The sequence below is a fragment of the Hyperolius riggenbachi genome, chromosome 2 (genome assembly GCF_040937935.1).
Source record: "Hyperolius riggenbachi isolate aHypRig1 chromosome 2, aHypRig1.pri, whole genome shotgun sequence".
NCBI lineage: Eukaryota > Metazoa > Chordata > Amphibia > Anura > Hyperoliidae > Hyperolius > Hyperolius riggenbachi.
This window is the reverse complement of record NC_090647.1, coordinates 221,572,356-221,599,415: the sequence shown is the minus strand read 5'-3', so window position 1 is coordinate 221,599,415 and position 27,060 is coordinate 221,572,356. Positions and strand designations below refer to the sequence as shown.

The window sequence follows — 27,060 nt, the reverse complement described above, 5'->3', positions numbered from 1 at the left end:
TATCACAGTGGATCGCTTCTGTGTCCCCCAGGGGGACAGCTGTGTCACACGGCTGTCCCCAGTACAGCGCTGCTGTAGATCGCAGCGCTGTACATGCTAATTAGATGGCGGTATCACCGTCTAACAGTCTCCGAGCGGTGATTGCTGCTGGGAGACTGAAAGGCCAAGCGGAGATGCGCGCACGATCTCCTGCAAGAGCCAGCCCCAGGACTTGACGCCGATCGGCGTTAGGCGGTCCTGGGGCTGCCGCCACGGTCACGCCCATCAGTGTGACGCGGTCCTCAAGCAGTTAACTTGTTTTATACTTCTGGTTCCTCTGTTTACAACGCAGTTCTTGCATCCACCCTTGGTGGAGGGGATACCCCCTTTCTCCTATCTACAGAGAGCGACTTCTTAATACTAAGTGGGTTCAGGTCAATCTCCTCACCTGCCTATACAGTGGTTGCCTTGGAGGTAACCCTGTTTTGTGAGTACTACTTGTACTCTTTTACATTATCCATTTACCCGTACATACTACACTATATTGGGCTCTTGGTGTCGCTTCTTGTGTATACTTTAACATTATACCGTTAATAGGCAACTTAGTTTTTTTTTTTTTACTTAATATTTTATTAAACCATTTTAGATTTATAACAATGTATATATTACAGGCAACTTTTTCATTTTTAGCTTTCCTGACTGGATTTCTATTTCTCTGAAAAGATTTGTTTTCTGGTAAAGACTGCAAGCCCTGTCCTGGAATTACATTCACTTCCACTATCTGGCTGAGCAAAGCCCTGTCCTGGAATTACATGCATGTTCACTTTCTGGCTGAGCAAAGCCCTGGCCTGGAATTACATTCACTTTCACTTTCTGGCTGGGCGGGGTACGCACTGCACTTGTATAAAAGGCTGTGAGTTGGGAGTTTTATGAAGCAGACGTGAATGAAGCAGACGTGCACACATTGTTTGGAGAGGGTGAGTAAATTAAAGACTGTGCCATTCTAAAGGTAATCTATTATTATTTTTATTTATTGTATTTATCTATAAAGCGCTGCCAACATATTACACAGCTCTGGATAATAAATACATACAATGAATCAATGATACAAAGGATGACAGATGTAACGGAACAAGTTATGCAAGGCAAGCAGTGTACAAAAGGCACGATCATGCAAATTTGGGCTGGTTAGGTAGGCTAGGTAATGTCTATGTGAGTATGTATGTGGCTTTAAAGGACAACCGAGGTGACATGTGACATGATAAGATGACATGTGTATGCACAGTGCCAAGCACACACATAACTAAGCTATGTTCCTTTTTTTCTTTCTCTGCCTGAAAGAGTTTAGCATCAGGTATGCAAGTGACAGTTTCTGTCCTGGTTGGGACCGGGTCAGATTATAGCATAGCCCTCACTGATAAGTAATTACAGCCATAAAATAATTTCCTGTTAGTAAATGGCTTCTGAGAGCAGGAAAGAGATAAAAAGGGACAATAATTCATAGATTTGAGCATACTTCAACAAAGGTGTCATTGAACAGAGACAATGAAACAGTAAAAACTTAAAAACTAGATATAAATATAAACTAAAACTGTGGGATATCTAAATAAGTCATTTTTAGGAGGAGGAGGAGGATAGATACAATTGTTTTTCTCATCAGTTTATTTTCACCTCGAATGTCCTTTATGCAGAAATATGAAAAGACAGAAAGGTAGGTGGCTAATAATGATGTATGTTGGGGTGCCAATACATTACTTGATTTGCAGCATTGATCTTCCACAGATTCAATCATAATGAATCTTTCAGAGATCTATGCTGCAACATGGCCGCTCGATCATCGTTTTGATTGATTTCTGGACGAAGTTGATTGAAATGATCCATTAATTCAATGCATTTTAGAATAATTTAGGACAATCAGAGCCAGACTGCACCTCCTGTGGCCCGGTGTCTGACTACATTTAGATTTAAAGCTTCATGTTCCCAAGTCCTGGACGGAGCAGGCGCAATATGTCAGCAGGAGTATGCGCGCACTCCTGCATAAAGATGTAGCGTAGTCTTCCCGCAGGAGTGCGCGTACTCCTGCAAACATACGGATCATGATGCTTTACATCTAAACGGAGTCAGACACTGGGCCCCGGTAGGTGTGGTAAGGATATGCACACCTCCCCACACACATAGAGGGTGTTAATTACAGAATTAATTTAGGACTAAGGTATACTTTAATCCAGGGGTCCCTAACCCCCGGTCCGTGGCCCACTGCCGGTCCGTGGTCCGTTTGCTGGTGGTCCGCGGGTCTTGCCCTAACTCCTTTCCTCAGCTGGCGGCCGCTTCCTCTGTTATATTCCCCTCTCATGCGTGTTATTTTCCTTCGCAGCAGCTTGCCCTGCAGCTGCTGTGAAGGGGCCGAAGCAGGAGAGCGGCTTCCTGTAGTGGCGATGTGTATAGCCGTTACCAGGGGAACAGCTCTCCTGCTTCCTGCCTCTTCACAGCAGCTGCAGGGCGCGCTGCAGTGAAGGAAAATAACACGCATGAGAGGGGAATATAACAGAGGAAGCGGCCGCCAGCTAAGGTAACACCAGCGGCGGCCGCGGAGGGGGAGCGGGGGAGTGTATACTGGGGCACTATACTAGCTATACTGGGGCACTATACTTACTACCCTTACTGGGGCACTATACTAGCTATACTGCGGTAACTATACTAGCTATACTGGGGCAACTAAACTACCTATACTGGGGCAACTATGCTAGCTTTGCCGCCGCAACCTGACCCCTCCCCCCCCCACACACACACACATACCCCGTAACCAGTTGCGCACGACACTGGTAACCCCCTGCTCCCGGTCCCCAGAGAAAGGTTTGGTCGGATAGCGGTCCCCGGGCCGAAAAAGGTTGGGAACCCCTGATTTAATCCATTTCTGAGGACAACAGATATAGCAGTGAAAGGATATCGAAACTACTAAAAGATTCATCATTAATGTGCTCTGAATCATAATATATGTTCACATGGTCTAATAATCTACTCTATGAACAGTTTGTTTGGACTGCAGCATATTAATTTGGCTATGTACCGTAGATATAATGTTTTGCATGACAGATGAACCGCCGGGTTTTCCCTGAAGACATAACACAAGTTGTTACCTATGCGACTTTTGTTGTTATGTTTGTTGATTCCCTCTATGACACCGGACCACACACAACCAACCAACCAGTTTTACTCTCAGTCACTAAAGCTATGTACACACTAGATTTTTTTCACCCAAAAGGACTGTATGCGAAATGAAAATACAGTGTTAGTGCAGGCATCCTGTGTTGTTTGTCTCCTTAATAACTTAAAGTAACACTATCCATTACAACTTTTTTTTAATACCCTATATTAGGGTACACATTACCACTAGTGCTAGGGGCAATTCTTTTTATTCACCCAGTTCTCTCTCCCTCTCTCCCTGCTTAAAAATCACCCTTCATTTCTCACACAACTAACAAATATACTTCACTGTGTCACAACATGCAGGAGACATGAGGAGGAGGCTGATCTGAGACGTTAACAGGAAACTAGATGTGCTGTAATATAACTAGCAGTCAGGGGTGATGTATATAACAATAACAATAATATTTTTTATGGTGCTTTTCTCCCTGGGGACTCAAAGCGCTGTGACCCTGCATTATGCAGTCTCAAAGGCTAGGGAAAAGAGTTGAGTTTTTAGCCTTTTTTTAAAGCTGTCCAGAGAAGGAGCCTCTCGTACTGATTGCGGAAGTGAGTTCCATAGAGTAGGGGCTGCATAGGAAAAGGCCCGAGCACCAACTGTTAGGTGTATCCTGGGAATAACCAGCTTCATCTTGTTGGCAGAGCGGAGGGTGCGTGGAGGGGCATAAAGTTCCAATAGATCCGCTATGTATTTGGGTCCCATGTGGTGTAGAGCCTTGAATGTCAGCAGGCAGATCTTAAAATGGATTCTCCATTTTACTGGCAACCAGTGAAGAGTTTGCAGTACTGGGGCGATGTGTGAGCTGCGGGAGGCATTGGCTAGGAGTCTGGCTGCAGCATTCTGTACTAGTTGTAAGGGGTGCAGAACCTTATCTGTAGATCCGATGAACAGGGCATTGCAGTAGTTTAGGCGGGAGGATACAAATGCATGAATCAGGGCAGGTAGGTCTTCAGCTGGGATAAGGCTTTGATTTTCGCTATATTTCTTAGATGGAAGAAGGAAGACTTGACGATAGCTGATACCTGCTGTCTAAGTTTTAGATTTCCATCCAGGATCACCCCAAGGTTTCGCACAGTGTCTTTATACTGTACAGTATCTCCCCCAATTGCTAGTTTGAGGTGGTGATCGTTTTGAACTTTATCCATCATGTATGGACCACCTACCACCAACACCTCTGTTTTGACAGAGTTTAGCCTCAGCCAGCTGGTGTTCATCCAATTTGTAAATTCACTAGACATGCATTTATGGATGCTGATGGGTCTTGGGTGCCAGGCTTGAAGGACAGATACAGTTGTGTGTCATCTGCATAACAATGGTATCCTAGGCCAGTGTTCCCCAACCCTGTCCTCAAGACCCACCACCGGTGCATGTTTTATGGAAAACTACAAAGGTAGTTAATCAGCTATGCTGAGACACTAATTACCCCACCTGTGATTGTGTGAGGTTTTCTGCAAAACGTGTACTGTTGGTGGGCCTTGAGGACAGGGTTGGGGAACTATGTCCTAGGCCATAGTTGTGGATTATTTTGCCCAGTGGGAGCACTAATCCTGACTGACTGGCTGACTGACTGGCTTGCTTGTGATGACATACTCCAGGCTGCATCTACTTCCAAGGCTGCTATGTGGTTTCAGTGCTGAGAGGGAGAGACACTGTTTACAAAGGCAGTATCAGGATCTTTATCTGTCAGAAAGCAGAACACACATTGTTGCAATCTTTAACCCCTTACCACCATCTAAATAAGATTCTTTCAGCAAGGTGATTATTAAAGGACCAATATCTCAAAAAAGTATGCAGTTATAATCTGGCAGAACCGACAGGTTTTGGGCCAGTCCATCTCCTCATGGGGGATTCTCAGGGTTTTCTTTGTTTTCAACAGCATTTCCTGAACAGCAGTTGCAAAGTGTAACTGGCAAACTAGTGTGCAAGTGAGTAGGGAGGCTGGCTGGTATCTTACTATTTTAGCAGTTAAACTGCTGTTCATGAAATGCTGTTGAAAACAAAGAAAACCCTGAGAATCCCCCATGAGTAGACCGACTGGTCCAAAACCTGTTGGTTCTGTCCGATTTTAACCGCCTGTTTTTTGGGTTTTTTTGCGATAGTGGTCCTTTAAAATATACACTAATGAGTTGATAGCAACCCCCCTGTGCAGGAACATGGTCTAGCCCTGCAGAGCCGGACACTTTTCTATCTAAAACTGAGGGAGGACCTTACAGCAGAGAGGAAGAGCTGTGTGAGGAAAGAAATTGCTCCTAGTACTTGTGGTAATGTGTGCCCTAACATACAGCATTTAAAGAATATGCTCCAATCGATAGTATTCCTTTAAAGGAAACCAGAGACGATCCACAATAAAAGTTTTATACATACCTGGGGCTTCCTCCAGCCCATGTGCATGGATCGCTCCCACGATGCCATCCTCAGCCTTCTATATCGCCGGTACCGGGTCCTGTGAGCAGCCACCGGAGAGATACGTAGAGCGCGCACTTCTCTTGCGCAGACTGGCTTGTTTACGATCGATTACTTCCGCAATCGGAAATGATCGATCGGCCACGGGATTGTACTATTAATGGCAACCATTATGCAGGAGTCACAGTTGTGAACATTTGCAACGTTTTTCCACAGTTAAACATGTGAAAAGAAAACACGTATAATGATTGTCTATGGGGCTGCTATGTGTTCAGGAGGCATATGCAATTCTACATTGCATAAAAAAATACACCCTCAATGATACACTGTACCTGACTGTTCTTACAAGTTTATCATTTTTAATCATGAAAGCAAAAAAGTGCATATTTTTCAGAAACATACAGCAATTCTTTTGGCCTGTTCTAAAGAAATGACAACATGCTTTCTTTTTTTTCTTAGGATTAGTGAGATATTAAGTATGGCATGTGAGTATCAGATTTCTGTATCAGTGGTTTATTATTCATAAAAATGTTGGTGCCTATTCTCACCATTTTCACTATTTTGTATTTTGCGTATATAATCAATTTTCACTATTTTGCATAGCTAATCAATCAATCGTTACCATTCTTCAAACAAAATTTTGCTCCTCACTGCACTGTCTTCAATTACATATAGTGCCTAAGTAAGGTAAAATTATCAAATTATACACTTAACTTATGTTATTACACTTATGTTATTTATGGATGAGTAAAAAAACTTCAATGAATGCTGGTCAGGCCTATCTCTGGCAAGGCTTGTTTAGCATGTGTATGCACATTAAGGGCTTGTTCACACTAAGAGAGATTTCGCTCTTTTTTTTAGCGTTTAGTGATTTTAAAAATCGCCTTAAAAGTGTTTTCACATAAGTGATGAGCTTTCTATCCAGTCGCAAACGCGTCTCGTGCACCATTTTCTGAGCGTTTGCGATTCAATAGAAAGTATAAGGAAATCGCAAAAAGCTTGAAAAAGCGCTTACAATTGCAATTTCCCGAGCGCTTTAATGAATAAATACATTGTATTTATTCATTTCCAGGTCAAAGAGTTCACTTCCTGACTGATGTCAGGAAGTGAAAAAAAAAACATTGCTCCACAAAAGTGCTTAGAAAAGCGCTTTTCTAAGCGAAAACCGATGGGAAAAGCGCTGACAAAATCACTCTATAAATCGCTCAGTGCTTGTGTTAGCACTGGCAATTTATAATATGAACACACAAACATAACTACATACATATATACAAGTAAAAAACTCGGTAAAAAAAACATTTTGCTGCGGTACACTACACTGTATAGCATTAGCAAGTTCCAAGTTCTGCATACACATCTTAAAGCAAACTTGTAATCCAGCAGTGGATAAAGGGGGACAGACGGTGGCACAAAGGGGAATATGGTGGCAGAGGTTGCTGGGCCGTCAAGAAATCATCAGTGGGGGGAGGGGTATATGGGGCTCAGGGCATTCTGGGACCCCGCCAGGGAAATCCTACCATTAGGGCTGGAACCCACAAGAGCGGTTTTTTGAGCATTTTGGCAGCGCTGCGATACGCTAGCGTTTTGCCAAAACGCTCAGCTGATGTTAATGGATGGGGCAACTTCCACAGGAGCGTTTGCGTTTCCCAGAAACGCAAATGCAGGACATGCAGCATTTTGGGAGCGTTAGCGCTTCAATGTAAAGTATTGAAACGCTAGCAGAAACGCTCAGCAAAAATTAAACTGAGCGGTTTTGCTAGCGTTTTGCGGTTCAGCACACTGTAACAAAATTAAAAATAATTCACAGGACCAATCAGGATAAAAACGCAAAACGCTACACAACCACTGAGAAAAAAAATACAATGTTGCAAAACGCGACCGCAAACGTGCATGAATCCGCTTGCAAACCGCTCAGACAAAACTCTAGCGGTAGCGTTTTGCGTTTGCTGTTTTCAGTGGGTTCCAGCACTTATCAGACACCTGGCCAAAGCTGCAAGTTCTGATGGAGTTTCTTGCTGGTATAATAGAGAGTCTAAGGGTGGGTACACACGTCAGATAAAAGTCTTTGGAAAATGAAGGATCACAGACCAATATTACCCCCTTTCATGTAGTATGAGAGCCATACCTACACAGTCTTTTCTATGGAACTGAACTCCCCTTCAGATAAAAATCTTTGCAAGATGCTGCACACAAAGATGCTGTACACATTCAAAAGATCAGTATCTGCAAAAGATCTGTTCCTGCAAAAGATCAGTATCTGCAAAAGATCTGTTCCTGCAAAAGATCCGTTCCTGCAAAACGCATTCATAGTCTATATCTGCAGATCTCATACACACCTTGTTTAAACGGACAATTATCTGTAGATCAGATCCACCAGGTTGGATCTTCAGATCGGCAGATAATTGTCTGATCTGCAGATGAATGTCCATTAAACAAGGTGTGTATGAGGATCTGCAGATGTCATAGACTACGAATGCATTTTGCAGGAATGGATCTTTTGCAGGGATTGATCTTTTGCAGATACTGATCTGTTGCGTGTGTACAGCATCTTTGTGTGCAGCATCTTGCAAAGATTTTTATCTGATGGGGAGATCAGCTCCATAGAATAGACTGTGTAGAGTATGGCTCTCATACTACATGAAGGGTGGTAAGATTGGTCTGTGATCTTTCATTTTCCAAAGACTTTTATCTGACGTGTGTACCCACCTTTAAATTAATGTCAGTCAATAACAGCACCTTATTTCCATCTGTCACACAGACCTCTTGACCCTTCTCCTTGTGAGTGCATCTTCTCATCATTATTCATTTCAGTCTCCACCCTTTCCCACACACAGTGCTGACTGTTGGCAAGAGGAAAGCTATCGGCTTTTAACTCCTGTTCACATTTGTACATAAGTTTGTCTTAGTAAAGTGTTTTTTTTTTTATCTCTTTCAGCTCCTTACACACTCCTAAGAATTCTGGTTCACCATAAGGCCTCTTTTCCATAGACTGTTGAGCTGTGTGCTCAGTAAGCAGTTACCAGGCAGCAGTGAGCAGTTACCAGGCAGCAACAAGCAATTACAAGGGAGCAGTGAGCAGTTGTAAGAGTTTGAGAGGCATTTCACTGCCTATCAACAGTTCGTGGAAAAGAGGCCTAAGCTTGCTGGGCAATCTGTAACATTCGTACATGTGATTCTAATACTATGTAGATATTGACATTGGGAACAATCTAACCAGATTTATAATTGTGATTTATAATTTAGTTACTTTTTTTTTTTTTTATAGGGAACCAGTTCTTACATCTTTGCTTCTCAATTATATACAGGGGTGTCCCTACCATCAAACACATTGAATCATGTGATTCTAGGGGGCAGCATCAACTGATCTTTTTCGGTCTCTCCCTCTGCTGTGCTCCTTCTGCCTTATGCTGGGCATACACCGTAAGATTTTCTCTTATCAATCGAGCCTCTGATGGCTCGAGTGATAATTTCCTACATGTCCGATCATTGCGCGGATCGATTCACCGCTCGATACCCGCGGGCGGACAATAGCAGAAATCGAGCGGAAGATAAGGAAGCACCCGCGGGGACGAGCAGGAATCGATCCGGGCGGCCACAGGGATGCACCGGGAGTCGATCCGGCGGCTAATCGAGCCGTCGGATCTAACCATGTATGCCCAAGTGGAGTGCACTCAGAGCCGGGACAAGGTCCTCCAGCACCCAAGGCTGAGACACCAAAGTGCGCCCCTCCATCCCTCCCACCCCAACCATCACACACTGATTGCTATTAGACTAAGAGCCGCCACAGGGCTCACAACCTCCCCAACACCTTAATATCTAGTTATCTGGCTTGCAGTCACTGACATGTATCCCCTTTTCTTACTTCTTTCTGCTTCAAACACAATTAGGAATGACCGTTGAATGAATTGTGCGCCCCCTCCTACACTGCGCCCTGAGGCTGGAGCCTCTCCAGCCTATGCCTCGGCCCGGCCCTGCGTGCACTCATGGAGTGCAGACCTTGCCTGATGTGAGTCTGTGTGTACAGGCAAGCCCCTTAATTAAATAAGCATTGTTCTCTGCTAGCCCGACCTCTCCATGTGCCATTCTGCCCTCTGTTTTCCCTGCAGTTTATTGCACCAGCCACACCACCTACACATCTGCTCTGAGCCATACACCTATCAGCACCCATTCACTCGCCTATCAGTATGCAAACTGAGACTAATCCCACACGGGACTGCAGATACAATATAATAACATTTGTAAAGCGCCTTTCCCCCATCATTACTTTGTAATAAAAAGTGTGTGTGTGTGAGTGAGTGAGTGTGTGTGTGTGTGTACACACACATGCATCACTTCCTGGTTGGCGGCCATGTTTTTTGTTTGTAAACACTGCCTACAACTGGCGATTAAAAGCCAGGATGGCGGCGGGGAGCGGCGGAAACGACAAATAGGGACCCAGGAGATCACAGTGACTCGATTGGTATGATTTATTGTACAAATCGGACAGTACAGATTCTCTTTAAAGTTTAACCAGGATGCAGTGCCAACCTCCATCTCTTTCCACCCACACAGTGACATCAAACGCTGCATCACTGCAGCTAGCGGTGGGGAGGAGAGCAGGGAGTGACACCCCAGTGTGGTAGAGACTGACTTTGTATTCGGTTTAAGCTCCAGGCAACTGCACTTACAGCTGGCTTTGCAGATACACTTTTAATTGCCATTACTGCAGTGTGTGTTACTCCACAATACAAATGAAGAGCAAGTAAAGGATCAGTAGCATGTAAGTACCAGCACCTTGTTACATTGGACCATTTTTCTTTTAGGGTCCTTCTACAGTGGTGTACTACAGTAGCGGTGCAATTTGAAATAATCACACCACAGCCAGAAAGTGCGTTAAAGCTGCGGTGCAAAAGTTAACATGGGACTTTCAGTATTACCACAGTAACGCATTGCAGCTTGTGCATAAATTCGGCAGCGCCCGGGGCACTTCAATTGTGTCACCCAGAAGGCAGTGTGTCATGTCTCATTGACTTTAATGGCCACTACAAGGAGCTGCGGCAGAGTAGAATGCCATGATGTGATTTGCCACAATAAGTGTATTTGTAGCAAGTGTAAATATGCAGCTGATAACTTTTGAAGGATAGCAAATGTTACAAGATATACATGTTCCTGTTTATTTCAAATTTTTATAGAGTTCTTCTTTAATAATATGTCATCCACAGCACGTTACGGTAACCTTGGTGAAATTCCTACCACTGGTGCCTCTGCTGAAACTGGCCGCCAAGATGGGCAGAATTATTCTGGTGAGCGGGGAAGCTTTTCTGCATCTTATTTCATATTCCTAAGTGTGTTTAACTCATTTGGCTTGATTCACTAAGGGCCTGTTTCCACTAGAGCAAATCTGCATGCGTTTCCTGCAGGCAGATTCGCATAGACAGTACAAGTGGATGGGACTGTTTCCACTTGTCAGGATTTCTGAACGTTTTTCTGTGCAGAAAAAATCTGCACGGCAGAGCCATCAGAATCCGCATACCGTCCACTATGCAATTCGCATACAATGTATTTAATAGGAAATTTGCATGCGGTTTTGGTATGCAAATTTTCATGCGAATTCGCATACGATTTTGCATAGAAACAATGGAAAAGCCCACAGGCACTGCCATGGTTAAATTCGCATTCATAGTCATCCATGCGAAATCGTATGCGAATTCACATGAAAATTCGCATACAACCGCATGCGAAATTCGCATCCGCATGCAATTTTTTCCACAGCGATTCCCACTGCACAAGTGGAAACTGGCCATAAGCCTTGGTGAAATTGCTGTGCACAGATAAGGCTCTAACTTGGGCTATGTTGCTGACATTTATTATTTGGTGGGGGATTTGTGGTTATGTTTTGACATGTATGCACTATATACCTCTGTACCCCTGACAAAGCCTGCTGAGGGTGAAACATGTTGGTTGTGTGTAGCTGTTGAGGTTTTGCACAAACTCACCAATACTATTAGCTTACAATAGGGCAGAGAGAGAGGCTTTTTTTGTGGCAACGCAGTATATTGTGACATATGCTGAGTAGCTGGCTGAGTGAGTAGAAAACCAACTCTCAGCTTCCTCTCAGCCTAGGAAAGAAATTATATCTATCACTCTTTCATTTCTAAATAGCCCTCAAGTGTCCCAACACACAGACTCTTTTGCGGGTTGTATAGGGTGTGGACTCTAGTTTCTTCCATATACAGTATTTGATGTTGTTTGCCCTTATCTATAAACCTCCCTAGCAGTATGATTACCTCCAGATTTTAGGGTCTAAAAGCAATGCAATTTTTTTCACACCCTAAAAGCAGGAAAAAAAATCTTGCAGCTAGAGCTCCAGCAGCCCAACGCATTTCTCACCTCTCCTGGATCCAGCGCTGCAATACTCTCTTTGTATAGCGCTGCGCTGCAATTCTCTCACGTATAGTAAGATCGCCATCTGTCATCATGACAACAAAAAGCGATCTCACCAGAGGGAAAAATTCTCTAAGTGAACTGCAATCTGTTTATTTCAGGAACATTGCCATAGTAAAATAGCAAAGGTAATGTCAGAAGCCATTTTGCCGCTTCAAAAATAGCTCTCCATTGGACTAAATTTCCGAGTGAGATAGAGGAAAAGGAAATTGGACAGAAAGGATCTATGGGTTTAATAAAAAGATGATGTCTGTGACTTCTGAGGACAACTGTAAATATACAGTACCTCCAAAATGTAACTATACAAACAGATGTGGCATAGAGCAAGGCTGAACCAATTGCAGTGCGTAATAATTGGACATGACCCCGATCAGGGGTCCCCAGGTCCACCTTTAAGGCTTTAAAGCGATTTAAAAGCAAAAAGGATTTGCAGTTGCAGACTGTGATTGCTCAGCCAGTATATGGCGTTTTTGGATTTGTTCCTGACTGTGGATGGGCTTAAAAAATCCCACAGAAAGCTAAATGTCCATAAAACCAAAATTATCTAGGATAGTATAAACTGGAAGAAAAAAAATAAACATTTCCAGTCTACTGGCTTCAGAATGCCTTTACATAAATTGTTAGGTTAGCAGTAGAACACCTTCTTTAATCTAAACTGTACAATCTTCATGTAAATCATAATCAAGTGTTTGGGAAAGACTAAACAAAGTCTTCAAAAAGCAAAATAAAGATTTTCACAGGAAACACATTTTCGCATAAATGACAACTTTCTTCAGAAGGTGCTTTTTCATGCCCCATTGACTTACTTTACCTAAGTTTTACAAAAAATGTGTTTTTGTATGCTCGTATTTTCGTTGCAAATATTGTAATCTCTGCAAAAATGGCTTTTCTCAAGCTTACTGACTTCAATAGTTAGCGAAAACGTTTTTTGCAACACTTGTTGTGGTATGTGAATTGAAAAGAGCCATATTGGCTCGTCACTAGTCCCTAACCACCACCACTTATTACACAAGTACATAAATGCTTTTCCTATCTGGAACTCGCCATACATTTGTAGTTGGCATTCTAAAGATTGGTCAGTATCTCTGTTTATTTCTTTATGTTTAACATGCAGTCTGATGCAACTCTTAATAATGTATTTTCCATTCTTTATTAAGGGGTCATAGCATCTGAAAAACTGGCAGCAACTGATCTGGAAAGGGTGAGGAAGTATGAGGGGAAAATTAGGTCTGTGTCTAGGGACACTGGTGTGGATGCGGCTATTATCGCAGCAATCATGTCTCGTGAATCGCGTGCTGGCAACGCTTTAGATCGCAATGGATGGGGTGATCACGGCAATGCTTTTGGTCTGATGCAGGTAATGAAATATCTTCATAAGTAAGCCAAGATGCAAACTAGCACATACAAAATGCTGCGGAAATGTTTTCTATAAGTTTAAAAAAAAAAAGAAGAAAAAAATCATTTGGGAATGCCTGTAGTAAATTTTAACTGAGTTCCGTACCATGGTCAGGAGCCAATTTCTTTAGAACCTGACCCTGTGATCATTGTGAGCTAATCAGAGTGATCACAAAGCAGAAAATGGAAAAAAATGATACATAGCAAGACTTTGCAATACATAGCATGTATACAGGATGCATATATTTTATACAAACTTAACCTCTTCAGGACCACAGGCTTTACCCCCTCTAAAGACCAGGCCATTTTTTGTAAAATGGGCCACTGCAGCTTTAAGGCCAAGCTGCAGAGCCGCACAACACAGCACACAAGTGATTCCCCCCCTTTTCTCCCCACCAACAGAGCTATCTGTTGGTGGGGTCAGTTTGCCCCTCAAATATTTGTTTATCACTATTTGTTTGTTTTTTAATACATTTTCTGGCCTGACCGCTGAGAGACTGAAGGCGGAGCTCAGCCTGCGCGCGATCTCCTGCAAACTGAAGCCCCAGGACTTTATGACGATCGGCGTTAGGCGTTTCTGCGGCTGCCGCTGCGGCCACGCCCATGGGCGTGATGTGGTCGGCAAGCAGTTAATTTAGATTGGGTAGAAATAAAGCAGTATGTCACACTAGCCACTGCTTGAATTACATGCACAGCACAACTGAACTGAGAGGGATATGGAGGCTGACCTATATTTCCTTTTAAAAATGCAGATTGCCTGGCTGTCCTGGTGATGTCCTGTCCTGGTGATACTCTGACAGTTTTAGCCGTAGACCCTGAACAAGCATGGATATCAGAGCCAATATGTAATGAACGGTTTCTCCTTACTTTTCTCTCAGGTGATATTGTCACAACAAAACAAGAAAATGGTCAAAATAATTTTGATAGCACTTTTTTGCCTAATTTTTGGTACTTTTTCAAAGCACTGAAAAATTATTTTAAAGATGAAAAATTATCTCCTTGGAGAAAACTCAGAGAAATAGTTAATTACATATGAGGCCAGGCGTTTCTGACGGAAGTCAGACTGGTTTAGCTGCACACTTGCTTCTGATGTGAGATTCAGACACTACTGCAACCAAAAAGATCAGCAGGATGGTAGGCAACTTTTGTTTGAAGGGTAATAAACATGGCAGCCACTAGATCCCCCTCAAATCTGATGTCCTCTAAATAAAACCTGAAATCAGATTGGGATAATCCAGATGCTTCCTTGGTTTTCCTTCCTCCACCGGGAACCTCTAAATACTTGACAACGTTAAATCTTGCTCGTGGCCACACTCCCCTCTGTGTAAGATTGGGGCTTCTCTGTGTAGGCGCACAGATGGCCTACGCAGTAACACGGGACCACTCAAGCAGAGCTTTTTTTCTCTGTGCACTAGCGGCTCCATGCTACTGAGCATGGCAGGAACCCACTAGAACCTGCACAGTGCGACCACGCTTATTCTAGGCTGTTCTGGTCCCTGTTCCTCCTACCCACTTCCCTGGGAAGTCTCTGCTGGCCCGTTCCTCACACCCACTCCCCTGGAAAGGCTCTGCTGGCCCCTGGTCCTTACACCCTGTGCCCTGGGAAGGCTCTGCTGGCCCCTGGTCCTTACACCCACTCCCCTGGGAAGGCTCTGCTGGCCCCTGGTCCTCACACCCACTCCCCTGGGAAGGCTCTGCTGGCCCCTGGTCCTCACACCCACTCCCCTGGGAAGGCTCTGCTGGCCCCTGGTCCTCACACCCACTCCCCTGGGAAGGCTCTGCTGGCCCCTGGTCCTCACACCCACTACCCTGGGAAGGCTCTGCTGGCCCCTGGTCCTCACACCCACTCCCCTGGGAAGGCTCTCCTGGCCCCTGGTCCTCACACCCACTCCCCTGGGAAGGCTCTGCTGGCCCCTGGTCCTCACACCCACTCCCCTGGGAAGGCTCTCCTGGCCCCTGGTCCTCACACTCACTCCCCTGGGAAGGCTCTGCTGGCCCCTGGTCCTCACACCCTCTGCCCTGGGAAGGCTCTGCTGGCCCCTGGTCCTCACACCCACTCCCCTGGGAAGGCTCTCCTGGCCCCTGGCCCTCACACCCACTCCCCTGGGAAGGCTCTCCTGGCCCCTGGTCCTCACACCCACTCCCCTGGGAAGGCTCTGCTGGCCCCTGGTCCTCACACCCACTCCCCTGGGAAGGCTCTGCTGGCCCCTGGTCCTCCTACCCACTCCCCTGAGAAGGCTCTGCTGGCCCCTGGTCCTCCTACCCACTTTCCTGGGAAGACTGCTGGTCACTGGTCCAATTATTTTCACCCCAAGTCTTTTTCCTATTATTCCTGTGTCAGCCAAGATTGCTGCAACATTCTGTCCCCTCAAGGATACAAAAGAAGGCAGGCTGTAGAATTGTGCCTAGCCTAGGTGCAAGTAAGTACCAACATAAGGTCCTAAATACAATCCCCACGTGAGAGCTGAAAAGTAACACCCATACAGTGAAGTCACAATATTAAAAGCACTGACAGGTGAAATTAATAACATGGTCTACCTACAAGGGCATGCGTCAAGGGGTGGGATACATTAGGCAGCAAGTAGACTGTCACTTTGTGATATTAATATCCATGTTATCTGACTAGAGTGCCTACAAATGGGCATCACTACTGGACCATGGAAAAATGGAAGGCGGCCTGGTCTTGTGCATCAGATTTTTCTCTCAGATCACGTCGATGTTACTTTTACACATCACCAGTTGTATAACTATCGAGGGAGCAGCCCTGCAGAAAGGCCTGGTGGGGAGTAGGGGCCCAACTTCTTTCACTCTCACTCCCTCAGGACCCCCCCTTATGCATTCTCCTATAGCTGCTCTCTCCCTTCTCCCCACATGCATTCTCCTATAGCTGCTCTCTCCCTTCTCCCCACATGTACAGAAGCACAGCAGTAGAGCTCTAAGTATCTTTGCCCCTACAGTGCTGGATCTGTCCTCTGCTGCAGCCACCTGCTCTTGGTCAAATCTTCATGGTCTCTCATTATATTCAGTCACTTTCTAACTCTCCATCAATGTAATATTTTTCACAGTAGCCAGTTTTCACCAGTCACAGTAGCCTGAAAATATACAATCTGACTAGGTTATTTATATTGTTAGAGAATCAGTTTAAAACAAATTGCTCTAAAATATTTGACTGTTTTACCTTAATGTGAATAAAGACCATTCATTCTTTGTAGATTGACAAAAGATGGCATACCCCTCGAGGAGCATGGGACAGCGAGGAACACATTTCACAGGCCACAGGAATTCTTACGGAAAAATTCAGAGAAATTGAAACCAAATTTCCAAGCTGGAAAGCCAGTCAACACATGAAAGGTACAGATACAATGCACAGAAATGTACGTGTAACGTGTGTGTGCGTGCATATATCAAACGCCTTGACCGATTTCAATGAAACTTGGTATACAGATCCCTTACTACCTGGGATTATATATTCTGGGGGTCTCACCCCCCCCCCCCCCTGCACACCTGGGAAGAATCACAGACAGCCAGATTTCACCCATTAACGTCAATTGGAAAATTTTAAAAGGCTGCAACTTTTACAGTAATAAAGCCAGAGTCCCCAAACTTGGCATAGCTGGTCACTCAGTGACCAGGGAAAGTGTGCAGAGCATAAAGCAGCCAATCAAATTACAGCAATTCATTTTAAAGGCAAAAATGTAAACTGTAGTCATTCTTACACTATTAATGGCAGGATTGGCACACTTGCTCACTGGGTGACTGGGATTAATATCCAGGAAAGTGGGTGGAGCCTAAAACAGTCAATCAATATTCACCTATTGGTTTTGAAGGGAAATATTTAAATGGCTGCCATTCTTGCACTGTTAAAGCCAAAGGCCTCAAACTTGGCACAATCTGTCAGTGGGGACCTGGGGGGGGGGGGCTACAACAGCCAATCAAAATTCACCTATTGATTTTTAAGGCGAATATTTAAATTGCTACCATTCTTACACTGTTAAGGGCAGGAGCCTCAAACTTGCTACAATCGACATGGGGTGACTGCAGTACAAATTCAGATGAAGGGATGGAACCAAACAGCCAATCAATTTGTGGGAAAATTTAAACTGCTTCCATTCTCACACTATTGATGCCAAGGACTCCAAAGCTCAAGCTGTGTGTTAAGGTTAGAAAAAGTAGTTAACATATACATACCCGGGCAATGCCGGGTCTTTAGCTAGTATAGTTTTGGTAGGGAGGAGGAGAGGCGAGGCTGGCACTGCAATTCAGGGTTTTATTAGCATAAGAATAAAACACTTAAAAAGTCAGTAGATGTAGGGAAACGCTATTGGCGGCTGAGTGGGTGCCAGGTCGCGAGCACACTGTATCAGTACAGGTGTGCAAATCTATGTTATATGCCTTTACCCATTTTTATAAATAAGGTATAAAGGGTACTGGTCCTACTTGCACCATACTGCGAAAAACCTGTCTCTACACCAAGCGAAATCTGCTCAAGACTGTGTACAAAGGAAAAGCATGGATTTTTTTTTTCCCCCCAAAATGTACCTGTTACTATCTATTGATAATTTTATGTTTATGGATACAGCACTTGTCTAAAAAAAATATTTTATACTTATTTTCTTTTACACCATACAATATCTTTATACTCTGTGTTTGGTTGCAGGTGCTATTTCAGCATACAATATGGGTGCAGGAAATGTCCGCAATTTTGATACGATCGACGAACGTACGACTGGCAGGGACTACTCCAATGATGTCGTAGCACGAGCAAAGTTTTACAGGCAACAGGGATTTTAATAACCAGTGTTCGAAAAGAGAATACTCTGCATAAGTAAACTATGTTCAAATTACATTATAAAAACTAATGATTTTGCAGCCAAAATAATGGAATTTGCTTTAATCAGGACATTTGAAGACAAGATCTCATTTCCTTCTTTATTAAAAAATAGCATTACATACAAAAATACAATAGTATACCATTCTCAATATGAGAACACAGAAAGAAGGTACACATAGTAATTTGTCAGTTCACCATAAAAAGCTGTATATGCATACCTTTAGCTGTACTGTGGAGGTACTCATGAAGTTACAGTCATGTCAAAGTACAATATGAAAATAGGCATTCAACAATTACAGCAAAACTAAGTACAATACTGAAGGCTAAGCTATAGGAGTGCTTTCTGATGACACATTTGCAAGCTATGATGCAACTCTCTGTAAAAGAAGAACTCCATAAGGTTTCATTAGATCAACTAGTGAATAACATTTGCAATTATGTATGAATAAGCCTCAAAACTCTGTAGTTAGTTGTTGGAAGAAATGGTAAACTTTACGCACCTTTTTAAAACCGATAAAGATATTTGTCAGCCAACTAATGTGAATAATTTAAGTGCTTTAGTGTATGGAACACAGTGTGGATGCAACACAAATACAAATTTTCTTACCTTTTGTCAGAATTTCAAACAGATTACATTGAGATGTGTGGGTTCCTTAAGAAGAGCTTATAATTTTAGCTTTTTGTACAAGTCTTTCTAAATTTTATAGCAAAGCTGAACTGAAACAAAAAAACAACAAAACAACAAAATGTATATCAGGGATGAGCAAGAAAGATTTAGCTTTTTGTGCATACAAGTTATCTCACCTTGTCCACCACCTCCCTTCTGATGCATTCCACACTGCCCTCCAGCTTTCAACACTTCCTTCTTCACAGTGGAAGTTCCTCTTTAGAAGGTGGAAGTGAAAGAGGCTGGAGAGCAGTGTGGAGAGCATCAGAAGGGAGGTGGTAGCCAAAGTCAGTTAACCCTTGCATACACAGCCTGAACCTCTGACACACCATAGGAGGTTTTTTGCGTTTCACAAAATCAGTCTCACTTAGGGCCCTTTTCCACTAGCGCGGAAAATGGGCCAAATTCGCCGAGTTTCCCCATAGGCAAACCGTACGGGGAAACTCTGCCATAGGACACAATGGCGCCGCCGGCCGAATCGCTTACCTAAGCGATTCAGCCGACATTGCCATCAGTTTCCGTGCGGTAGGCTGCGAATCCCATATCCGTGCATGGCACGGCTTATGGGATTCAACAGCGTTCCTGCAGAGGAGGAAGTGCCACCATGCATTTCCCAGCCGCACGCGGCACTAGTGGAAACAGGCCCTCATCTCTAATGCCCATATATTCCTACTCCTAAATAGGACTTTCTTGGAATTCCTGTCTTATTTTGTGTTTAAACATTTTTATCGTCTCAGGTGAATGCTAAATACACACATGCCTTCTTAAAACAGAAGGCATCTGCAGGTTTTTCAACTCTATGTAAAGAAAGATCTCCCATCACTGCTGAATATGCAAATCATCCCTTTATGTCTCTTAAAGCTGGACACACATCTAGAACTACTGAAGTGCAAAGTGTGCCTATAGCATTTTCTATAGAGCAGTGCTAATCCAACACATTTAGCCATTTCTGGAGTTGTTTCTCTTCATCAGTGCAAGTCATAGATTAATATGGCTCTACCTCAGAACTGGGCATCTGGTTCTAATTGTGGTATTTGAGGTCATTTTTTTTAATATATGGGTGTTACAACACTTTATCTATATGCAAAATGTGCATTGTGTCTATTTAAATTGCACAATGGTTGACAAAATGTTAAATTACACAATATCTAATTTACATATCCATATTGTTGAAAAAAAAATATAATGTCTGCATGTTGAAACCATAAAAACATTACCATGGGCTGTACTCATCCTTACAAATCAATACGATTGTAAGATGGCATCAGTGCAACCTTTCTTCTCCTCCATTGGCTCAATATTAAAATCAGACATGTCTCCCTACACTTTCCTGCTGTGGAAGTGTCACCATGCATACAGAGGTCATTGTGAGGAGTTGGCCAATTCCATCTAGATTCTGCAGCAATGCATGGTTTTGTGGAAAGAGAACCAAATGAATCAGAACACTTGGGGCAGATCCAAGCCAGGGTGGAGGAGCTAACAACAGAAAACAATACCCGGGGAGCAGAGAAGCTTCAGGGACCACAGACAACATGGCCAATATATCCGCATGCAGTTGTCCATGAATTGGTTTTGGTGTCCTCCTGGACCCTGCACTAGTTTATTGTACCTCCCATTTGCTTTTTCTTGCACTTTGCCTTTGTTGCACTTGCACCCTAATGCTTTTTCAACCACCCCTGTATTTCAAGCAAAAGAGTGCGTGCTCTGTAGGGATGGAGTCACGTGGTGGTAGAGATCTTGTGAACAATGCGGTGTGGATCTACATCCAACATCTTTATAAGCAGGCAACTTATCCTCCCACATCTAATTCAGAAGGCTGCTTGGGTCACCATTTCACACAGAATACACCCTGGGACTTCCATCTATGTGACTTCCTCAGTGCCTCCAGCTCTGTATTCAGAAGGTTTGGGTCCCCCATCTCGTCTGTCAGCACCTACCACATGCCATTTGTCTCTGTCAGCAGGCATCTTAAGTCCCACGTTTCTTGCACCTGTGTGCCTCCCATTTCTCAGCAGGCATTTTGTTTTCTCATGTACAACAGTATTTACTATTAGCCCCTCAGCTGTCAGCAGCTTCTACAGACTACACATCACAGTTGGGAGCTTGGGCACCTCACCTCAGCAGCCACAACATTTCTGTCAGCAGGCACAAGTGGGCCCTAAGATACACTGCAGCAGGCACCATGGGTCCTTAAGTCTCTGTAAACAGTCACCATTGGCCCAACATATATCTCTCAGCAGGCCCAAGTGACCCAAATATTTGCAACAGACTAAAGTAGACCTAAAATATGTCAGTGTGTTGTACAAAATCGGGGTAGCACCATAAAAGGAGCTGAGGTACACACATGGCAGGGGAAAATGATGGTCCTTCAAAAAATTTTCCCCACCATTGTTCTCCCTCAGAAGGATCTTGGAACAGCAAAGTTTAAACACATCTACTGTAGCCCCTACATTTTTTTCCCACTTTAAGAGTGTGGAATGTTTGAGGATTCTCCAGGTAATCTGCAAAGGATAGAAGTATGCACAGTGTCATTTGAAGCAAAGAATAGCGTGAATTTCAAACTTCCTGCTTAGTCCAATAGCTGCAAGAACTAATGACTGCTAAAGCTAAATGCTCAGTTCTCACAGTATGATAACAGCTTTTTATTTGCCATGGAATGTGACTGATCAGTGCTTGGCTCAGTGTTAGGCTACAATATGCTTGAAAGGGTCAAAATGACCAGCTTCATACTTGAACTCAAACACATCACCTCATAAAATTATAAAATACATAACAAAAAGGAACTCATGCCACTTAAGAAAATTAGACTGTGCTTGCATGCCTTGATATCACGGCACAGGTTACTTAATATAAGCAATGCTTCAAACACAATTCCATTCATTAAAATATATGCATCAAAACATATTCATTTCCCTGATAATGTTGACCCTGGATAGCGAATGCTCAGTATGCTACAACAACAGAAGAAGCAACACGATGGATTCTCAGTTCTTTCTACATAGGTAGTTTGTGTCCTTTAGAACACAAAGACCATCCAAAAGGTGCTTGGATAATATTCCCCCTCTGAAAGACAAGCATACCAAGTCCTTCATAGTAGTTTAAAACACTTCCTTAAACTGACTCCACCAAACAGACTTTAGTCAGGTTTTTCTGGTATGATTGTTATGGAAGATGTCAACTGATGTTTCGTAGCAGGGCCGCAAGTCATAGTCACAGGAACCAATAGAGAAACGACTCTGTAAACATATGGGGAACAGAAGGATGTTAACAAATATAATCAATGTGTAAAAAAACAAAATAAATGATCAGAGACAATATATTTGTTATAACACTGGAGTAGTGAGATCAGGAGCGGCACACCTTTCCGTAAATCAAATGGGTGCTGAGTCCTGGATGCAAAGCCGACATCCAACCAAATTCGTAAAGTCCAGAAGTGAACTCGCACATTTACGAATTTGTTATAACACTGGGGGACATTTATCAAGAGTGTCTGAGACAAAATATTAGTAGGTTTTTAGAAATCTGTGCAAAACTATCTCAGTCATCAGTGAAAAGATGTAATGTAAATAAGTATATAATATAAATGTATTCGAGCTGAAACAGATGATCAAAGCCCAGCACTGGAAGGGTTCAGCACAAAACATCTTCTTTAAAAGGACACCTGGTAGTGGGGGGGGGGGGGATGTCGATGAAGTCATCCCGATCGTCGCCGTGGCGACGGGGAAAGCCAAACAGGAAATCCCGTTCTGATCGGGATTTCCTGTTTGCACTGATCGCCGGAGGCGATCGGAAGGGGCGGGGGGATGCCGCTACACAGCGGCTATCATGTAGCTAGCGCTAGGCTAGCTACATGATTTAAAATAAAATAAAAAAAAAAAAAAGTGCTGCGCCGCCGCCCTGGCCGTTCTAATAGAACGCCAGGGTGGTTAAGTAGAATTTAGAAATCTTCTCATCATGCAAAACAGTTTTCCTGCTGGTTAAAAACTGTTGGTAGTGCTTTGATAAATCTGGCCCACTGAAACTATACACGGTTACATGTTATGAAGGAAAAAACATTTTGCATGCATGAAGCAAATATTTTGATATACAGTATTTTCTGCCAACACATTACAAAGTTGCACACAAAGCTTGGAAATACGGTTGAAGACAAAGGAAGCGTCAGGCAATCTATTCTAACCCCAGATCTACTTACCCGGGGCTTGCGCCAGCCCCTTGCAGCCGACATGTCCCTCGTCACAGCTCTGCTCCCAGGAGCCCTGCCGATGTAGAGGCTGACCTCGCGAGGTAGTCCTCTACTGCGCCAGCATGAGCACCACTGTCAATCACTCTCGTAGGCTGGAGTGTTTCACGCCGACACAGTAGTTCGGCTTCAATACTAAATGAAAAAAGGATCTCCTACATTGGTGTTCACACTTAGAAACTATGTCTCTCATGATTAGAAAGTTTAGCTACAAGCGCTTCCAGATTGCAAATGTATATGTACAGTGTTCTCTCCAGAAATTTTTTCCAGCCGGGTGGCATTAAAAAGTAGCCGGGTGGGGAGAGATGAAAGAATGCAGGGCCAATGCTTCTCTGGACAATTCTGCTTGCAGCATAGGAGGAGGTAAGCCTGTGATAGCCGGGTACTCACCAAAACTAGCCGGGTGGAGCACCCGGCTAAAAGGGCCTGGGGAGAACACTGATGTATGCACACTGCTGCAGCCAAAAGTATATGTGTGCACACTGCTGAAGCCAATAGGTAATCTATTCCACAAATAGACAAGCCGATTCTCTGAACAGCCTCGGCACTTGCGAGCAACACTTCTCTTTTGAAGATGCAATGTAAGCCATTAGTAGTCCTCCTGTAGACACCCAGTGCTTAACAGACTAGCAGAGTGACCATCACCACATATAAGTGAAACGCTGTCCAGAGGAACAAGCAAAAAGCGGTTTAATCAATAAAATTAACAAGTAAGTGTAAAACGACTCCTATCATGGCTCCTGTATAAAAGGGGCCCAGTAAAAATAAAAATCGCCTATATGAACATATAGTGCTGCAAACATCAGATAAATAAGCCTTGAGATGCCCACTCTAGTTCCGACCAGTTTTGTCTCTGCCATCATCAGCGGTAGCTAGCTTACCTAGATCCGATTTACATTAAATTGGTAAGTGAAGTTGGCATCTTTACTGCTGGCAAGGTGAATCATTGTGGGGTTTATTTTTTATTCCCACGAGTAACAGTTGATCACCCCGGGGGCTCTGGGTGACATCATTGCCTAAAGCTAAACATCACTGGGAGGGCAGGGTTACATACTGTATCAATATACAGCAATGCATAGTTATAAGAAGCATTTGTGATGCTGAAACCAGCATAATCAATGTAAAAATAAGCATTGATAACCTGAATAATGTTTTTATGTTCTGCTAGGAGTCGTTATGGGTCCTTCTTAAAGTATTGCACTGCAATACATATACTCCTCTGTAATGGGGTTATTTGTTAATTTTAAAAACCAAAATACAGTGTTACTTTTAAAGGAACAATTAAAACAGCTTTTTTATATACTCTATATTAGGGTACACATTACTACTAGTGCTAGGGGTACTTTATTCATCCAGTGCTCTCTCCTCTCTCTGCTTAAAAATCATCCTTCATTCCTCACACAGCTCACAATATACTTCACTGTGTCACAGCATGCAGGAGACATGAGGAAGAGGCGACTGATCTGAGGTGGTAACATGTAGCTATATGTGCTATAATATGCTATAATGTAACTAGCAGGGAGATGTGTATCCACTGTTCCTGACTGACTTGCGGGCACCCAATCACCCGCCTACACGTTTAGATTGTCCTCAGACCCCCCCTTATCAATTCGCCAGTACATTATTTACATCTGTTCTTCCCTGTAATAACCCACTGATCACCTGTCAATCACCCATCAATCACCCCCTGTCACTGCCACCCATCAATCAGCTCCTAACCTGCCCCTTGCGGGCAATCTGATCACCCACCCACACCAATAGATTGCCCGCAGATCCGACGTCAGATCACCTCCCAAGTGCATTGTTTACATCTGTTCTCTACCCTAAACACCCACTAATTACCCATCACCCCCGTCACTGCTACCCATCAGATTAGACCCCTATCTGCCCCTAGGGCACTCAATCACCGGCCCACACCCTCAGAACGCCCTCAGACCCCAGCCCTGATCACCTCGTCAGTGCATTGCTTGCATCTATTCCCCCCTCTAATCACACCTTGAGACACCCATCAATCACCTCCTGTCACCCCCTAGCACACCTACCCATGAGTTCAGGCCCTAATTTGCCCCGTGTGGGCTCCTGATCACTCGGCCAAACCCTGAGATCCCCCTCAGACCCCCTTCTGATCACCTCCCCAGTGCATTGATTGCATCTATTTTCCCCTCTAACCACCCCCTGAGACACCAATAGATCGCCCGCAGATCACCTCCCAAGTGCATTGCTTACATCTGTTCTCTACCCTAAACACCCACTAATTACCCATCAATCACCTCCTGTCACCCCCCTAGCACTCCTATCCATCAGATCAGGCCCAATACAACCTGTCATCTAAAAGGCCACCCTGCTTATGACCGGTTCCACAAAATTCGCCCCCTCATAGACCACCTCATATCAAAATTTGCAGATGCTTATACCCCTGAACAGTCATTTTGAGACATTTGGTTTCCAGACTACTCACGGTTTTGGGCCCGTAAAATGCCAGGGCGGTATAGGAACCCCACAAGTGACCCCATTTTAGAAAGAAGACACCCCAACGTATTCCGTTAGGTGTATGACGAGTTCATAGAAGATTTTAGTTTTTGTCAAAAGTTAGCGGAAATTGGTTTTTATTGTTTTTCTTCCACAAAGTGTCATTTTTCACTAACTTGTGACAAAAAATAAAATCTTCTATGAACTCGCCATACACCTAACGGAATACCTTGGGGTGTCTTCTTTCTAAAATGAGGTCACTTGTGGGGTTCCTATACTGCCCTGGCATTTTAGGGGCCCTAAACCGTGAGGAGTAGTCTACAAAACAAATGCCTGAAAATGACCTGTGAATAGGACGTTGGGCCCCTTAGCGCACCTAGGCTGCAAAAAAGTGCCACACATGTGGTATCACCGTACTCAGGAGAAGTAGTATAATGTGTTTTGGGGTGTATTTTTACACATACCCATGCTGAGTGGGAGAAATATCTCTGTAAATGGACAATTGTGTGTAAAAAAAAAAAAATCAAACAATTGTCATTTACAGAGATATTTCTCCTACCCAGCATGGGTATGTGTAAAAATACACCCCAAAACACATTATACTACTTCTCCTGAGTACGGCGGTACCACATGTGTGGCACTTTTTTACACCCTAAGTGCGCTAAGGGGCCCAAAGTCCAATGAGTACCTTTAGGATTTCACTGGTCATTTTGCAACATTTGGTTTCAAGACTACTCCTCATGGTTTAGGGCCCCTAAAATGCCAGGGCAGTATAGGAACCCCACAAATGACCCCATTCTAGAAAGAAGACACCCAAAGGTATTCCGTTAGGAGTATGGCGAGTTCATAGAAGATTTTATTTTTTGTCACAAGTTAGCGGAAAATGACACTTTGTGAGAAAAATCAATTAAAACCAATTTCCGCTAACTTGTGACAAAAAATGAAATCTTCTATGAACTCACTCACCTTGGGGTGTCTTCTTTCTAGAATGGGGTCATTAGTGGGGTTCCTATACTGCCCTGGCATTTTAGGGGCCCTAAAGCGTGAGGAGTAGTCTTGAAACAAAAATGACCTGTGAAATCCTAAAGGTACTCATTGGACTTTGGGCCCCTTAGCGCACTTAGGGTGTAAAAAAGTGCCACACATGTGGTACCGCCGTACTCAGGAGAAGTAGTATAATGTGTTTTGGGGTGTATTTTTACACATACCCATGCTGGGTAGGAGAAATATCTCTGTAAATGACAATAATTTGATTTTTTTTTCTTTTTTTTTTTTTTTACACACAATTGTCCATTTACAGAGATATTTCTCCCACTCAGCATGGGTATGTGTAAAAATACACCCCAAAACACATTATACTACTTCTCCTGAGTACGGCAATACCACGTGTGGCACTTTTTTGCAGCCTAACTGCGCTAAGGGGCCCAAAGTCCAATGAGCACCTTTAG

The 27,060-nt window shown here is 43.6% G+C and overlaps 2 protein-coding genes across 2 annotated transcripts in view; one reads left to right on the top strand and one right to left on the bottom strand.

Moving 5' to 3' along the window:
- Positions 1 to 880: 880 nt before the first annotated feature.
- Positions 881 to 18,774, top strand: LOC137546137 (lysozyme g-like). The gene is made up of 6 exons (XM_068268199.1): positions 881 to 956; positions 6,048 to 6,072; positions 10,789 to 10,869; positions 13,168 to 13,367; positions 16,618 to 16,756; positions 18,063 to 18,774. Exons 1-6 carry the CDS (start codon positions 924 to 926, stop codon positions 18,194 to 18,196), a joined length of 612 nt encoding a protein of 203 aa, XP_068124300.1. The 5' UTR covers positions 881 to 923; the 3' UTR covers positions 18,197 to 18,774.
- MITD1 (microtubule interacting and trafficking domain containing 1) overlaps positions 18,321 to 27,060 on the bottom strand; it is a 29,642-nt gene continuing 20,902 nt past the window's right edge. The window contains exon 7 of the mRNA XM_068268197.1: positions 18,321 to 22,139. Within this exon, the coding sequence (XP_068124298.1) occupies positions 22,044 to 22,139 (96 nt within the window). The 3' untranslated portion in view covers positions 18,321 to 22,043. The remainder of the gene's footprint in view (positions 22,140 to 27,060) is intronic.